Below are 18,218 nucleotides of genomic sequence, written 5' to 3'. Positions count from 1 at the left end.
GTATGCGTGTACAGTAAGTGCAACATTAAACAGCAAAGGTTGGATGATAATGTGCAAAGCCTTACTGATTCTGAACCAGCTTCAGCTGTTGAGATATTGTAAGAAAACAATTAATAGGATAGGAGCACTGTTCAATGTTTCTGACAGTTATTTTTCGTATTTCAAACAAATTTTCCTAAACATGCAAATCATTTATCTCCTTGTATTCTAAACCTGATGGCAGAGGACGGACAAAGTAATTCTTTTGCAAGTCTAAAGTCTTGGCACTCAAATCCTAAGTCTAGAAAAACTTCTAGTTTCAAGTCCTAAACAAATCTAATGCCATTTTAACAACGGAGTCTCCATCTGTAATTTGTTTTGCATACTACAATTCATTTTTTGCTGACCACCGTGTAGTTTTGTACATGACCGAAATTATCTTTGGTATCATTTTTTTTCCAACTGGCACTCAGTAACGTAACATGAGTGACGTGGTTCTCTCCTGTCAGATCGGCTCAACCAAGCTGGATCTGGGGAAGTAAGTGTCGACTAGCTGGGAATGAACAGTATTAATGTTAGTTGATTTAAGAAAAGAAAACACTTTTTAAATAACATACTTTTAAATCTTTGCACTTAAAGGGAAGGTTTCAAGTATTTTCGAGTCAAAAGGCTCAAGTCCAAGTGATGTTACATGTCAATTAAAGTCCAAGTCAAATTGCAAGTCTTTTTTAACTGTCAAGTCGTGTCCACACCTCTGCCTGATAGTACCGATAAGGATAAGATAAGGACACATTGATGATAGTGCTAATATGAGTGAAAGGTAGGCCTATTTTAATTACTTTAAGTGAGAGTACTCAGTATGCAGCATGATTGTCCCTGCTTCTTTGCATTAATTATTGGATTTTCATTACTGAGTCATTAACACGTAAGCAGCATTAATAACATTGTAGCTGGTTTAATCTATTACAATGTTTCATATTCTATCAACGTGGCTAATGTTTGTAAATGTAAAAGCTAATCTGCAAAAGTATCTCTAAGGCAATGGAGTAGCATAGTGTAAAATACATACAGTATAAAACAACATTAAACAGAAACACTTAAGTTAAGGAGAAGTACCTCAAAGTTGCGGGCCCCTTCAGAACAGCACTTAAGAACAAATATTAAGTTACAACCCACCGCAGGTAAATACAGAAGCGGATGTAGTGCACAGGCTATAAATTCAACCGGACAACATTTCCCAGCAACTGACTTTATTCAATTTTAACCTTCACTTGCATACCTATTAGCGTGCTATATACAAAAACATCTCCAAAGAAAGCAACAATTTATTAAAAGTTGGCGGTAGCAGGCTACTGAAATACTGCCTACCTGCAGACATGTAGTAGTGTCTCGCCCATTTTATTTGGCCAGTTTAAATTTTAAAAAAAAAAAGAAAGAAAGGACGTCTGTAGTGATTAAAGCCTTACTGTCCTAGCATGTCATACTTATTGAGATCATAAAATTAGAGCATCCCCTCCAAAACACACACAACCACACAGTTTTACAAACACTCATACATTTTTTTTTACACACATGCAGGCAAACAGAACACACAAGTATTATTCCAATATTGTTAAAATTACCCAGTTCTTTAGACTATTTAATACTCTAGTACATGCGCTTATATAAATAATAGAAAATGCTCAGGTACTATACAATATAAAGGCATACTGTACATAAAAAGTGAGCGTCTTGTGCAAATGTGTTTTAACAGTGAATACTATATAAATGACCTTTTCTTGAATGTGTGTGACGCAACCTGCAAAATTAAAGAGGAGAGAAGATACACAAAGAAACTCAGAGAGATGGTCATAACACTCTTTGGCATCAAAATTCTCACAGTGTGCCATTCTGCTGGCTCAGAATGTCACTTACATCTCCATTAATCAAATCATTTAATGTGTTTGTAGAGAAATAAAAGGGAGAAAAATACAAGTGGCAATCACAACAATGAGTTGACGCCACTATCGTATTATTCGTGTTAGTCCCAAATACAATACTAATCAAAAAACAAAGTGTTGAGTTCATTTAAAAAAAAACACATAATTCAACAGCTTATCAAAATTACTAAGAAGGAAAGAAAAGAAATGTATCTTATATGCTTAATCTAAGGACCTCTATTAAGCACTTAACCATGGACAATAACAATTATTCTAAGAGTCCCTTTATTGTAGTATAACAAACACAAATTTTAGGTTGGTACAAGGGTTGTGTGCTCATAAGCATAAAGGTAATTTTCCCTTTCAAACCAAATTATTATTATTATTGCATTTTAATCAACCCAACTCCACCTGATCGACAGTTACAGTACACAACGGAAGGCCAAACAATACAAAAAAGGAATTCAAAAACTGTAATAAGGCCAATTAATGTTGAAAATGTTTGGTGTGATCACAATAAATAGTCAAGAAAAGGCACTGCTTAAATGTCATGACCTTAGAAAACCCAGTCTAAAGTGATTTAAGCTTTCTCCTGCTTACTCATAAGCTCAGAGAAATATTCGGTGTCTTAAGATATGAAAGCAACTCAACGCAGACAGTGAAAGAAAAGATAAGGAAAATCAAGTTCAGAGTTAAAAAGGCACAAGCTATCTTCACAAATTATTTAACTATTTGTGTAATGTTAAATGTGGCAGTCGGAATACATTATTTAATGATAAAAAAAGGCAAATTGGTTTCTTGTTTTTCTGTAGTATTGGTCTGGTTTGATTTATTACTTAAAAGTACTGATTATGAAATGGTAATTTAAAAATATGAGGTTAAGGTGTTGTTAAGTAAAGGAGCAGTGTGTAGGATTTAGTGGCATCTAGCAATGAGGATGGCAGATTGCAACCAGCTGAAACTTTTCCCATGTGCCAAGCGTGAACTCCAAGTTAGGATTCCTTCAGGGTTCATAGTTCAGGAGGTTTGTATCGAAGAGCCGAATTATCTGCAGAGGTCTCTTCCTTTCCGAAACAAACAGACCAGGTGATTTAAACCAGTAGAAACATCAAGTAAAGGAGTTTCACGCACGCTATGAGTAAGGGTTTCTCCGATGCTGGTTGGCCAACACATTCTCACTTCGACCTTGTCACACATCAACGTTTGGTCATGGACTTTCCACGTCCACATACGACGTGAAAGGTACCCTGGTTGCGTTGGTTGTTGATGTTCTGGGACACCGTGTCACCAAGTTCTGCCTGTTACATGCATTGACATCTTTCAAAATACATTTCCGTTTTCAAAGGAAATTTAACGTTTACATACAGTCTCTTTCAAAATAAAAGCACTACGTCAGAACAATGGTACACCGCGATTTGCCTTTTTTTGTTTCCTTCAACAAGAAACACACATGGTTGGGTTTAGGCAACAAAAGCATGTGGTTAGGTTTAGGGAAAAACATTATAATCTTTCGGGACAAGAACACCGCTCTCTTGGGTGAAAGTCTGTGTTTGTTGGACCCATCCACCTCCAATCCCGCCTGCCCCAGTCGGACTTTCGCCGCCTCAACTTTCATCCTTGTCTGCGTTGCCCCCGATGCCACCAGAAACCATTAAACTATAACAGCAACCTTCCGTTTATCATGCCAACATCAAAGGACGCCTTTTTTTGTTGGTTTCTGACGCTTCAAGTCACTACCCAAGTGCTGTATTTCAACGACTTCGGAGTGAGACCGCATTCGGTTGGCTCATCCCAAACAGGCCGCTAGCCCAGCACCTGGTAGTATGTGCTCACCTTTTTTGTCTGACAACTTAAAATCCAGATGTTCAGAGGGTTTTTTCTGGTAGCCGAACTATCCGTGGAGCTCTCTTCCTCTAAAAAACAAACGGACCAGATGATTAAAATCACTAAAAACACTGAATAAAGCAGTTTCACGTTACAAATCAGTCTTTCTCTGATGCTGCTTGGCTTGGTGCAGGCGTGTGGCTAGCCCAGCGCCTGCTATGGTGTGGTCACCTTTTTTCTCTGATAACTTAAGATCCAGATGTTTTGGAGGTTTTTACCTAGAGCCGAATTATCCGCAGAGGTCTCTTCCTCTCCAAAACAAACGGACCAGGTAATTAAAACCGGTAAAAACACTGAATAAAGCAGTTTCATGTTAAAAATCAGTGTTTTTCAGATGCTGTTTGGCTCGTCACAGAGGGCCTGCTAACTAAAGTGGCCAACGCAAAAAGGCAAATGGCCCTATCTACAGCCAGTGTTTGGTTTGTCCAGTCTGGGCTACTGTAGAAACATGGCGGTGCAACATGGCAATCCCTTAGGACAAGGACCCGCTCCCTATGTAGATGTAAACAGCTCATTCTAAGGATTCGAAAACACACCGAGTCACTTTTCAGGTAAAACGCACTTGTAATAATAGTCTACATTACATTTCTGCCAACATATCCCCCTAAGTCCTACACACTGGACCTTTAAACTTAAGACACTGAAGTGGATTCATGGTAAAACTTTTTTTTGCCTTTGAGCACACAAGCCTTTTTTGCTAAGAAACAGTGACAGAGAGAAAATGTAAGAGCAACAGAGATGTACAGTTTAATCAGTTTGATTTCCTCAGTGATCTGACGTAAGAGCATGAAATCAATGGAGTCAAAAAGAAAGCGTAAAAAACACCTAGGGAATACCACGGAATATGTTTGTTGCACTGCCTTTTGCATTTACAGTGTTATTACATTAAGTTTCATGCCATTGAAAGTATAAAGCAGTGAACGCATCCAGCTGTGTCCGCCTAATATTGTCCTTCAAATCATAGAAGTTAGAGAGGGGAGCTTCACATGAACAAGTTCAAGTTTTGTGCAACAATAAATACAATAAAACACATTTTTGATTTGTGACATTCCACTTTGATTATCCATGTCTTAAAAGCACTATCAACTAACACACAGTGTAATCCACAGCAAAACCTAGGCAGCTGTATTCTCTAATCGCGCTAAAGTCAAGACACTCTACAGGTACAGCAGTGCCTCGTCGGATCCATCGAAATACTCATCAACACTTAACACAGCTTGGGTTCCCATAAGAGCCTGGATCATAGGGGAGGGCAATAACACTAGTAACGGTTAACCTCGTCTACGATGCTGTTGCTGCAAGCGGGCTGATTAAATGAAGCTGAGACTGTCATGCCTCAGTATTGAAGCAATGCAAAGATCTTAACCGAGGCCAGAGGAGAAAGCTGCCACATCAGCAACCAGGATTTTTTTTTTCCATTTTGCGACTGCGTTCCTAAACTGTTTGTCATCATCCTGCAGTTTCACCAAGTCAGTCGAGTAACTCATAAGGGACGTCTCCTCATTAAACCCTGCATGATTTTGTTACTACACACACACACTGAATGCAAATACACTCACACGACACGCAGCTCAGCCCCGTCTGCCCTTAGTCTGTATTGATTAGTTGCTGCTGCTGTGCCTTTCATGAAGAGTTTTCTGCTTCTCATGAAGAACAGGCTCCGCAGCCGTCTAGTGCAGATTTTGAGTGATATTTTATTTCCCTTCACTTGTTGTAGCACTTTCTGTATGTAAGGTGAGCTCGTCTTCGATAAAGGCAAAATATCATAGCAAAGCATAGCTTACAAAGTAAAGTTATAACAAAAGCAAAGCAGTTTTTTCTTCCAAAAAGTTTGCTTATTTACAGTTTTCCCTTTATGTTGTTCTTCCCTTACTCAAAAAGGCTTAGTCTACACATTATTCTACTCTAAAGGCACTTAAAAGACATATGAAAGAAATAATTAAGATTAAAGGTGTACGGATAATCAAGTAAGTTAATGGGAGACGATGGGATCTGTAGCAGGCAAGAGAAGGTTCAGAGTCAGCCCTCAACATCTTCCCATTTCCTCTGTGCGTTCCTGCCTGACGCTCACTTTGCGGTGCACCCTGCACCGTCCACTGATAATATCAGCCAATCAGATTTACACTCAAAACAACCTGCTGCCTGGCTGATGCAGAGAAGAGGCCAGTGGGTCTTTCTCTCTGGTTCTACCCAGAGTAGGACCAAATGTACAGCAATTCTACAAATGCCAACCGGCAGGAACAAGAGCTTAAAGGGTCGAGGATTTATGATTAAAGCGCCATTGTAGCAAACTCTTAAAGTCTGGTGAACTCTCCGACGTTACTGACACAATCATCATCGCATTTGTCCTTCTTGGTATCTTTCTGGGATGTGTTTTGCTGGACAGAGGATGAGATGATGAGCGGTTTGTTATTTGCAGAAGGAGGAGGTCCTTCTAGGTTGGTAACGGGTATAGATGTCATGCCACCATGAGACGTAGATCGTCTGGCATGAGAGGTCCCGGTCGAGGGACGTCTGTCACGGCTGTCCGCTTCTCTCCCATGGCTGAGCCCTGTGGTAGAAGAGGCACCAGCGCTGGCACTGGGTACCATAGTATTGGTACTGCCTGCAGTTATGCCGGTTGTGGGCACCATGCTGGCGATTTCATCAGTGGGCGAGCGCCCGATGCTACCATCCACCTGTGCCCGGATCTCTGGTGAGACTGAGAGCTGGTACTGCGGCACAGGGCCACTGTCACTGCTCTTCGGGTAAAGGAAGGTCTTCATCTGACCTTTGCCTTTGACGTTAACTGTGCCACGGTAATCAAACTCATAATCCATGCCACTGAGCACACAATAGCTCTCCTCGCTGACCTGGACGCGACACTCCACACCCGTAGTATCCATGCGGCTGGCAATGTTGACTGTGTCGCCCCAGATATCGTAGAGAAGCTTCGTGGTGCCAATCACCCCCGCTGTTAGAGGCCCGTGATTGAATCCAATGCGAAGCTTGAAGCCGAAGCCCAGCATGTTCTTGTTGAAGTCGTCTACCACACGCATCATTTCAAGGGCAAATTCGAAAAGAGCGCGGAGGTGGGCGTGAGGGTGTGTCGCATCTGCACACTGCTGCGCGTTGAGTCCTGACGCCGCCATGTACGTGGCACCGATGGTCTTGATCTTTTCCATATTGGAGAAGGCAGGCTTCCGTAACAGCTCGTCAAAGTCTCCGATTAGCTCGTTAAGGACACGATAGCACTCTTTGCCTCCCTCGTAGCTTTCCTCATAAAACTCACTAAAGTTAACAATACTGGCGAATATGACGCCCACATTATCATGGTTCTTGGAGTAGCTCTGGGTGACCTTCAGCTGCTCGGCCACGTGGATGGGGATGATATTGCGAAGGAGCCAGTCAGCCTGGTCCCTCATGTTCTGGATCTTGATGCGGTGTTGATCCGCCTCCACGTTGCCGTGGTAATGCAGGCGGTAACTGACCTCGAATTCACGGTTGAGGAACCAGATCAGGAGAAGGACCAGGAAAAAGGCCACGCAGGCCTCAGGGCCCAGCAGGTCCTGTGGGTCTGGGTCCGCTGGGCTGTCGGATATGACGATGGAGCTGTTGCTGTTGGTGTTATTGCTCCAGCCATCTGACCTGGTGGAGAGAGAGAAATGCTTTTGGCATAACTTCATCGAAATTTCAATTCTGCACCATGCAGGCAAAACACAAGAATGATTCCCAGAAACTGCCTACCAACAATAAGTAAACTGGTTGATGAGCAGGTGCAAACTGTGACAATAACAAAGCTGACAATAATCATTGCACTTACCAGAAAAACAGCTTCTTAGCAACACTGGAAAAGACGAAACACAAATAACACTTGATTAATGCATCAAGTGCATGTAGAAATCCAGCACTAGACAATCTACACTGTCTGTTATGTTAATGTTTTGTCCTCTCTCCCTCAAAAATGGCTAATTTAAAGAGATAATAACAGTATAAGTCAGACAACATACGTTTTATGAACATCTGAAATAATTTTGGCTACAAAAGAGAATACCATTGTTACCATTTATCCCCTAAAACACCCTTCAAATTTTGTTTCCAGTCCAGAAAAGCAGAAGTGACTCTTGATCATCATTGAACACAACTATGCAATGGGGCTCAAAATATTTTTGACAGCCATTTTTCTTTGGGGCCTCTACAATCTACTCAGTGGTCAGACTGAATAAGTTTAAACTGTCTGTCCATAGTATGTTCATCTGATATTCCCTGATACAATTCCGATAGTGCTAACCCTAGACTAACCTCCTTTTTCTCTTATAAAGTTTGAAATATAGCTTTGCTAAAGCAACACGCCTGTTTCCGGCTTGTTAGAGGCGTAACTGTGACAGTGAAACAGGAACTTGTTGAGCTTCCAGTTTCTTTCACCAGTGAGTGGTGATTTCTTCTATTCTCATTTATCTGTTACTCAGTGGTATCTTTGTCTCTTTCTGCCCTTTCAGGTGTCAGTCTGGTTGAACAGTTGTACAGTGTTTTGTTCTCCATGTAAAAGCATGGACGGATTATGAGACAACGAGGCCCTAGGCACATCTACGCAAAGGGCCCCACCATATCTCCTATAGACTTTGTGGTGGTTTTGAATCCCTTTGCAGTCTGTGTGCATCTTTTTGTGGATTTGTGCTTCATTCTAGTCATTTTTTGAGTCCTTGTGGTTGTTTAGTGTCTCTTGGAGGTAATCTTCTGTCTTTTTTGGGTCATTTTGTCTCTCTGATGACCTTTTTTGTTCCTTTGAGATAGGTTTACCTCTCTCTGATGTAGATTTCAGTACATTTTGTGTTGCTTTATAGTCATTTTTTGAGTCCTGGTAGTTAGTTTGTGTCTCTTGGAGGTAATCTTCTATCTTTTTTGGTCATTTTGTGTCTCCTTGTCATTGTTTTGTGTCTTTTTGTGGACATTTTGTCTCTCTGACAACTTTTTTGTTCCTTTGAGATAAGTTTATGTCTCTTTGAGGTAATTTTCAGAACATTTTGTGTTGCTTTGAAGTTATTTTTTGTCTTATTGTGGTTGTTTTGCCTGTTTTATAATTATTTTGTGTCTCCTTGCTGTTCTTTTCCATCTTTTTGTGGCCTTTTTGTGTCTCATTGTCGTCATTCTAAGTCTCTTCCTGGTCAGTATGTGTTAATTTGAGCGATATTTTGCAGGGTGAAGGCCCCCTAACGCATTGACCCCCTGGTCCTCTGCCTGGTAGGCCCCTTCAGTAATCCATCCATGAGTACAAAACATTACATTTTTTGAAAATCCTTTACTCAAAATAACACATATTGTTTCGAATCAAGCTTTTGAGGCTGGCAATTCCACATATATATGCTCTTTTCTTGAAATTTCAATGAGCAAGCTGTCACATAATCATCACACTATTGTTGAACACAGTTAAATTATATCACATTTTTCAAATCTATTATTTCCTTTCATTGTCCCTTCATCATGTCATACCTGCAGGGGGAGCTGAAGAGCAGGACAAGCATTGCTAGTCCCACCAAAGTCGCTAGAAGTGAGCGCATCCAGTAGCTGAGTTGGCAGAAGTTACAGTACTGAATGATAGCTATGATGACAGCACAGCAGAGGAACATGGTGAACTGGGGAGAATACGGGGCACAGAGTCATTAGTCAAAAGATTATCACGTAAATTCCACTGACTGCAGGCAACACATTGTGCGACTGAAAGACATATGCTGAATATAATCAAGTCAGATATGGATATTTTATGAGCATGGTAGGCTTACAGGTGAGGTAGAGAGATAAATCTGCTATGAAGTCAGCAATCAAATCAAAGCTTTCAACACCCACATGATCCATTTCTAAAAGTAGGAAAAATATGAAACTTAAAATCCACCTGGATGGAGAGTTGCATGTCACAGGAGACATGGGAGAAGACGGCCACAGTGGGCAGCGACACCAGGACGGCTCCTAAAAAGTGACGCGCCACCCAGCCTGAGATCGCTCTCATCAGCATCCGAGTGCAATTCAGCACACTGTCCAGGTAGAAAGCCATACTGGAGAGGAAAACAGACAACTGTTATTGATATACAGATTATTATGATGTAGACATAACAGTAATAAAGTGTTTATCTGATACTTAAGTGTCTTATTTGAACCCAGCCTGATCCCAACATGAATAATAAACTCAAGTGGGTGTATCTAAATAATATAAATGTACACCCACCGGCCACTTTATTAGGTACACCTGTTCAACTGCTCATTAACGCAACTAGCTAATCAGCCAATCACGTGTCAGCAGCTCAATGCATTTAGGCATGTAGACCTAAGTGAAGATGGCCTGCTGAAGTTCAAACTGAGCATCAGAATGGGGAGGATGGGCTACAGCAGCAGCAGACCACACCAGGTGCCACTCCTGTCAGCTAACAACAGGAAACTGAGGCTACAGTTCACACAGGCTCACCAAAACTGGACAATAGAAGACTGGAAAAATGTTGCCTGGTCTGATGAGTCTCAATTCCTGCTGTGACATTCAGATGGTAGGGTCAGAATTTGGTGTTAACAACATGAAAGCATGGATCCATCCTGCCTTGTATCAACGGTTCAGGCTGGTGGTGGTGGTGTAATGGTGTGGGGGATATTTTCTTGGCACACTTTGGGCCCCTTAGTACCAACTGAGCATGGTTTAAACACCACAGCCTACCTGAGTATTGTTGCTGACCGTGTCCATCCCTTTATGACCACAGTGTACCCATCTTCTGATGGCTACTTCCAGCAGGATAACGCACCATGTCACAAAGCTCAAATCATCTCAAACTGGTTTCTTGAACATGACAATGAGTTCACTGTACTCCAATGGCCTCCACAGTCACCAGATCTCAATCCAATAGAGCACCTTTGGGATGTGGTGGAACGGGAGATTCACATCATGGATGTGCAGCCGACAAATCTGCAGCAACTGTGTGATGCTATCATGTCAATATGGACCAAAATCTCTGAGGAACGTTTCCAGCACCTTGTTGAATCTATGCCACCAAGAATTAGCGCAGTTCTGAAGGCAAACGGGGTCCAACCTGGTGCTAGCAAGGTGTACCTGATAAAGTTGCCTGTGAGTGTATATATGTAAGAAAAAAAAAATCGTCTGGGACGTTTTTGCTCCAGAACTCTCATTCCTAATACTCCCTGGTTGCCAAGTAAGTGTCTGTGCCAACATCTCCAGAACTCCTCCCACTCTGTTTAATGGATGTAAGTATTGACAGTAATCCACCTAAACTCCCAAACTATTTTCCAGTTGCAGTTGTCTGATGACTTTGATCAGGTAAAGATAAATCAATAAGCCTGCATGCAAACACCTTTTTGTTTCTCTATTCTTTGTATCAGGCGCTGTAATACAGATTATTTTTTTCTGTTTTTCTGAATTGACGAGATTATTATCTCAGAATTCTTAAAAAAGTTGTAATGGAAGAAAAACTGCTCTTGTTTTTCTGTATTAACATTACTATGTTGTTAAATTGGAAAAAAATACAAGATTATTATCTTGTTAATTCAAACAATTAAGAGCTGATTTTCTTTCATGATCATTTTTCTCAGAATTCTGTAATAATAAAATTTAATAATAATAAAATAATAAACATGTTAATTAAGAAAAACAGTGTTTTTCTCAAGTGAATGCATCACGCTTCTGTACCAGTCTTCTCAAAGTAATGGACACTTTAGTGTGTGTTGTGCTGCACAAATCAGAGTGCAGTTTATCACAACTAAAGTATTAATGTTGACAAGTGGCCCCATTAGGAGCAGCTTGCTAAATGTTGAATGTGGAGTAAAAGGCCATTTTGTGTGTTGGGATTTTTCCTTTAAACAAAATGATTACCGTAACCTCTTCCACTCTGCGGGCATGCTGGCGTTCTCTTCTGTCTCTAAGAGGCTGTAGCGAGCTGAGTCTTAAACCAAGAGTTAATATAATGGTGTCTTATGAAACTAGAATATGTAAGTAATTCACTGGTAGCAACCATGTCATGCTAGCTTGTCGGGAAGGGTTAAATAACGCTCAAATGGCATGGGCATTTTCACAGCGGGTCTCTTGACCTCTCACTTCAAGATACCTGAATGAAATGGGTTCTATGGACACCCACAGGCCTCCGCTATACAGACATGCCCACTTTATGCTAGTTGAATGCAGTTTGGGGCAAAAAACAACAGTTTTTTGCATGCAGTGTGTAGTTTTGCCTATTGTATTTGAATATTTCTGAACACTGGGTCCCTAAACAATGTTGGAGTTACATAAACTGGGTATGACTGGAAAGATAAGCCCATTTTATTCATGTGTGATGATGTAACTCCCAGCAGTAGCCATGTTATTGTAGTGAGACCATTTTTTGACACGGACATCACTGTAAAAACTGACCTATAGTGACCTCTAGGATGATCACAGCCTCGTGAAACTTTACAATGCTTACCTAGAAACCTCGGGCATCTGGAGGATGTATAGCTTTCGTAGGTTTATTCATGATAAGAGAGGTTTCTCAGCAGTTTCTAGAACAGCAGTGCTCGCCATCCAATCGCCAAAAAATGCAATTCTTAGAGAGATCAGCAAATGTAGAAAGGTTTTGATACCAAACCACAGCATGGAATTTTCTGTGATGTTCCTCAAGGACTTAGTGTCTTAATATTGTATTTTTTTGAGGGATTTTTGACCATTTTGACCAATTCTCAAGTGCTCAAAAGAGCACGAGAATGGACATCATATACTTCCATCATAATGTTCTTAACCCTTATACACTCTAAACTTTTAAAGTTTGAATAGGCACCTAATCAAAAACAATGTTAATTACATAGTTTTCAGATGATGTAGACCACTTATATGTGGCAAATTCTGTAGACCTGCTATCTCCCCTTTAGATCCCCTTCCCCCCCAAAAAAAGACAAGAACTGGTCTATGGTCGGGTGGGGTGGAGAAGAAGAGGCCAAATTAAAATGCTAACAAATTAAAACAGAAAAAAAACATTACTATCATGGCCATATGTAACAATAACCTCTGATGTGTGGGAGGTTTGCTGACATTGTCTCGTAGTTTAAGACCCATACTCTATCTTCACTATCTCACCGTATAGCTAACAGCAGAGCCACAGCCTCCAACAGGGCGGCTACAGCTGTCAGAACAAGCGCCGGTGTGGACAAACTCTGCTGGGTGACGAGCGGTCGAAGGAAACAGGCCAGCGAGAGAGCCAGAAACACTGAGCAGCACAGCAGCATGTCCAGGAAGGAACTGAACATTGAACTGGCGAAAGTCTGCACCACTGCTTGGTTTTCCACCTGGGAGGGAGAGAGAGAAAGAGGGAAAAACAGACAAAAGCAAGCAGAAATAAAATCATCATCAAGTAAGTCCACTAAAATCTATCCTAATTCTCATGTCAGTGCCTCTGACTCTAAACTACACGATGTAGCAACAGTTGCAGCCACCAGAGTGAAGGTGTACTTCTGAGGTTACGCCAGCAGAGGACATCACACACTAACACAAAACTACTTTTAAGGTCCTGCAGTGATTTCTCTTTGCCGCAGTCTTGACCGGTCTGGTCATAATAACGCAGCAGCTAACAGGCTTCCCAGACAAGACGCAGACTCGCAGAGAAACACAAACAGCCAGAAAGACACGCACAAACATGGGTAGACGCAAACAGGTGGAGAAAGCAGAGGTGGGATGACTGGCATCGCAAAAACACACTGGGTTTTTTTCTGACAGTTGCAAAACTCCCAGCAACACTAACGACGGCTACGGTAAGCTCATTATATTTTTAGATAATGTAAAGTATAAACAGACGCACACATGAGCACTCATTAAACACGCAGACATGCAGGCACCGTTATGTCATGCACGAAAACAGCTCACACACACAATCACACACACACACACACACACCTCCTCCTGGTTGCTTATCCGGTAAGCAGACTCCAGGCTCTTCTCCAGGAAGGTGAGGCTCAGCTTATTTATGGGAGGTCTGTAGAAATAGTCCTTCATGAGGCTGTCACAGGCACAGAGGAAACGCGGTGAGAGTTATATTCAGTTGGGATTTTGAGTGTTTCAATCAAGTATCTTAAAACGGACACTGACATCCTGATCAACTTTACATTATGATTAATTGTTACTAACCTGTCCTCTTTAATGACATCCACAAAGTGAGCGTCGCTCCTCTCCCTGAAGTTCTTGGAGCGTAGAGGGATGAGCGCCGAGTGGTCCATGCCCATGGCTCCTCCGCTCCATGTCTTCTTCTCCTTCTCCTGCAGCATCTCGCACAGTGACGTCTGGCTGTTGTTCAGAGCCTCCAGCTGAGGACTGAGCAGGCCGTTCAGGGCCTTGGGGCTGCGCCCTGCAGAAACCGCTGGGGAGCACTTGAGATTTGAAGAGTCCTGGTGGAAAGAAGAGGGAGAGAAGAGTTAGGGCACACTGAATCTGAAAACAGTGTGCACCGGTTTGCTACGGTTTCTGGGTTGAATGACATGTTTCCTCAAAATGGTACGAACTGGTGGTGTGTTAGAGGTGTTGCACGTTCAGCAGCGACGCATATATCCAAATCATAGTAGATCTTTACTTAGTGTGCATACATTTTTGTTTTAATTTCACACTTACTTCAGCAATGGTCCTTTTGAATCAAACTGAATTAAGCTGAGTAGAATAAACCCCACCATATTTAAAGGCAGAGCACTTGCAGAGCACGACAGGGTGTTCAACACACCACCGTTTCCATTTAAATGAACGTTTTCAGCCCTGAATTCCCAAAAAAGAAGCAGTGATAATGGATCTTTGCTTCGGAAATGGGTCAGTTATGATATAAAGGGGTCCAAATATGAAATATAAAGCTAAAGAGTGCACTACAGTCATAGCAATTTAAATGCATGTGTCTGTGGCACACTTTATCTGGGACTCATGGAGTTCTAATTCTTTGAACTATTTTTAAGTCCTTCCTTTTTGCTGCTGGGCCTGAGTAAATGAAACCAGAGTCAGATCACAATGCCTCAATATTTTAGGGAAACATAACATGAAACATTCTACAGTGAACATACACGATAATAGTGTCTGAGAAAAGTCAAATATTAATCATGTTAGATAACAAATTAAAAGTCTCAGTTGTTTGGTTCAGATGACAACAACAGGCTAACCTTGCTGCTGTTGGTCTTGCGGTCGTCATGGCAGCCATTGTGAACCGCTCCTTCCTCCAGAACCTGATCCTCCCCTGGTATCAGGGCCACACTGCAGGATATACAAGGAGACTGCAGGGAGGCAGCAGTTGGGGAGGGTAGTGTGGAGGGAGGTGCAGCATATGGGGGCAGGAAAGTTAAAAAAAAAAAAAAAGAGAGAGAATGAACACATTGAGAGATACAGATCAAGGATGTGAGCAGAGAAAACATGAAAGGACGGCAGAGCTCGAGATCAAAACTCTTGCGGGATGACAAGATGACAAAACAAACATGCAGAAGCATCGCGGCAGCAAAAAGACAACACTTGTCATGGCTGTGACAAGCCTTACTATCATCTCACATTTTTTTATTGGCTTATTATGATTTATTTCAGTGAGGACATTGCTAACAAGAGCGGCAGCAGTCACTGAGAAACGGAGAAGGAGATGGAGAGTAAACAAGAGGCATACAGTCTACGCGGGCTCAAGGTCTTTATTTCCATCCCACTCATCCTCTTCAAACAGAATGGAAAGTGTGAGAGTGTGTGTGTGAGAAAGAGATTTGTGTGACAGCTGTGCTGCGCGCTGTGCTATGAATGACCATGACACGGACATGAGCAAGGCACCGTTAAGTATCGAGGAGCCAGAGGTGGCACACACTGTGTACCTGCATGCTACGTTAAACATGCAAACCACACTTGCCCTGTAAATCCTTGACTTTAAGGTTTCAGCGAGTGTGATCCGTCAGCATGAGGCAGAGCGGTATTTGTGTGAGAGCCACGCAAGAGGATGAAAAGCTGAAAATGGAGGAGCATTCAGTCAAAGGCAGAAAGAATTGAGGAGGGCCTCCCATCGCCCTGCTTGAGCTCATTTCCATACTGAGAACCCCCCACTGATTCTCCTGCCTCCCATCATCCCCTCCCTACACTCCCCGCTTGCAGGGTGCAAGGTTACAGCTCCATTTTCTTTTTCATTTCCTCCACTCAAGACAAAAGCAAGCTCCTTGCATGCAAAAAAAAGAAAATATTTATTAAAGCTCCTGATACACCCACATACACAAAAGCGCACAGAGAGCAAAAAAAAATATGAACATCAAAGAGGCTGTGGCAGAACATGCAGCTCAGTGTTCCTCCTCAGGCGATATTGATGTGCAATGATCCCAAAGATATACTTACTTCCTCAACAACGTGGCTGATGTTTCATATCATTGTCTCAGAGATAGTGCGTGCTCACCTTAGCACTTTCCGGAGGCAGGGTGCAGGCTGCCGGCGCTCCGTCAGGTGTGTGCACCCTGGAAGTGGGGCACCGAGGATCCTCAGGCCCCGCCAGCCCCAACTGAGAGCAGCTACAGAGGGAGTGAGGCTCCACCTTCCTGCCAGAGATCAGGAAGGTCTTCAGGCCTGGAGAAACAGAAACGAAAAAGAGAGAGGAGGATGTCACTGGCAGATCAGTCCGTACTCTGAGATGAAACTGGAACAGGCCGGAGTTGGCTTTAGTCATCCCTGTGTGGTGGTTGTTTTAGGATTCAGCCGAGGCTCAGTACCCGGCAGGATGAATTCCCTCAGTGGATTACATTAGCAGGTTCTCACATGAAAGCAGAATCAAGAGAGGGGGAAGCAGAGAATATCAATATCTCCCAGTTGAAAAAGCCAAGGTCACACATACGAGTCCTTGTTTCCACACACATAAAAACATACATACATAAAAAATGTGATGCATTTGTGCAGGGTTTTGTACGTTTTTTCTCTCATACAGAGAGAAAGGGAGAACACTAAGAAACACACACCATGATATGAGCAGCCAGCACTTCTTTCCACAGATCCATTTCCTCCACTGTCATTTCTTTTACACCCTCCTCGCCACACCTGTTTCTCAGCTCCAACTCCATAGCCTGAGGAAGAATTTCCATACTGGAGAGCTGAAATCCTCCCATATATCATTCTTAATCCACTTCCTCTGTAATGAGATAATTACTCTTTCATATATGTACCCCACAGGTGCATGTGCACGTGTATCTCCGTGCGGAGAAAATGCATGTGAGGTCCTGATGACCGTGAGACAGCAACAGTTTCAGACAGAACAGGCCAGGGCCAAATATTTGAACACCTGCGTCCTCCCACTTCTATCAGCATGTTATCATTTTCATCGGTCCTACAAGGTGTGTGTGTGTGTTTGTGCAACTTGTAGCTAAAGATTCAGCTCACAAAACTGACCTCTCCACCCAAACTTTATATTTTGGTCATTTTCAAGTTATAAAGCTCAAATACACATAAGAAAAAGTAATTAATAAGCAATGACATCAGCAAACTGTTTTGGAAGTTCTTGTGCTCAGCCTGGAGGACTCTCCCCAGCCATGCTTCCTTCTGTTTGGTGTTAGTCGCACTCCTTCTGTTTCGTTGTCTGTCTTGTCCGGCGATGGCACTTCCTCTCACACACTCATGTGTTTGTTATTAACAGAAATGCTCCTTCTCAGATCAGTGTTCCATTTTTTACTGGATAGTTTAAAGGTTTAAGGTTTTTTTTTTTATTTAACCATTCAAACAGGTAATGTACAAACATAACAAGGCAAATATCAAATAGTTATCATCAATATATATATATATATATATTTCAATCTATAAAGTGTGCACATTTTCATTTCCTTCTCGAAACTATTCCACAAACTAACTCCTTTGGCTGTTTTTGTAAACATACAAATTCCTCTTAGTTCATACTGACTCACTCTAATTTGGAGCAACTTCTGTGTACAGTCTGGAAGCATCTTATTTTTTCACTGTGCGCATTGATTATGCAGTTTTAAAGTCCACCAAATCTCTAAATTCAAGAGCATGTGAGTTTGTGAATAATGTGTTGGTTCATCCATGATTCTTATCCAATTCTGATGACTTTCTTCAGTAGCTTAAAAATCAGATTTGTGACTGCTTATGAACACAAGCATGGGAGGATTATGAGACAACGGGCCCCTTGGCCTGGATGCATAAAAGCCCCAGCACCCCCACTGCCAGCGGGTAGGCCTACAACATGCTGTTGTGTCTCCCCACAAAATTGAAGTCCTACAGACTAGTCCATACCCATTGAGTGCACAGTTGCCCACGTACAGTTTCACATGGTGTGTGTTTGGGATACAGGTCATAGGAAACTGCAGATTAAATAGTCAACTGAACCCATTAAGAAGAGCAATGTATTCAGACAGAGTGACCACAGTGATCGGTCGCATTTTAGCCATTTTTAAGCATTTTTCTGTTGTTATAGCGCCACCCAGTTGCCAATTAGAGTTAAATTTCTCCAGTCA

General features: G+C 42.0%; 1 protein-coding gene across 1 annotated transcript in view; it reads right to left on the bottom strand.

Annotated features, from left to right (window-relative positions):
• Positions 1 to 356: 356 nt before the first annotated feature.
• LOC126405665 (adenylate cyclase type 9-like) overlaps positions 357 to 18,218 on the bottom strand; it is a 51,710-nt gene continuing 33,848 nt past the window's right edge. The window contains exons 2-10 of the mRNA XM_050069506.1: positions 16,160 to 16,326; positions 14,910 to 15,020; positions 13,903 to 14,159; positions 13,672 to 13,774; positions 12,859 to 13,067; positions 9,652 to 9,811; positions 9,252 to 9,394; positions 7,585 to 7,608; positions 357 to 7,409 (exon numbers count right to left, since the gene is read on the bottom strand). Coding sequence (XP_049925463.1) covers positions 6,077 to 7,409; positions 7,585 to 7,608; positions 9,252 to 9,394; positions 9,652 to 9,811; positions 12,859 to 13,067; positions 13,672 to 13,774; positions 13,903 to 14,159; positions 14,910 to 15,020; positions 16,160 to 16,326 — 2,507 coding nt within the window. The 3' untranslated portion in view covers positions 357 to 6,076. The remainder of the gene's footprint in view (positions 7,410 to 7,584; positions 7,609 to 9,251; positions 9,395 to 9,651; positions 9,812 to 12,858; positions 13,068 to 13,671; positions 13,775 to 13,902; positions 14,160 to 14,909; positions 15,021 to 16,159; positions 16,327 to 18,218) is intronic.

Source organism: Epinephelus moara, chromosome 18 (assembly GCF_006386435.1).
Source record: "Epinephelus moara isolate mb chromosome 18, YSFRI_EMoa_1.0, whole genome shotgun sequence".
NCBI lineage: Eukaryota > Metazoa > Chordata > Actinopteri > Perciformes > Serranidae > Epinephelus > Epinephelus moara.
The sequence above is the reverse complement of the archived record's forward strand: the minus strand, read 5'-3'. Positions and strand labels throughout refer to the sequence as shown.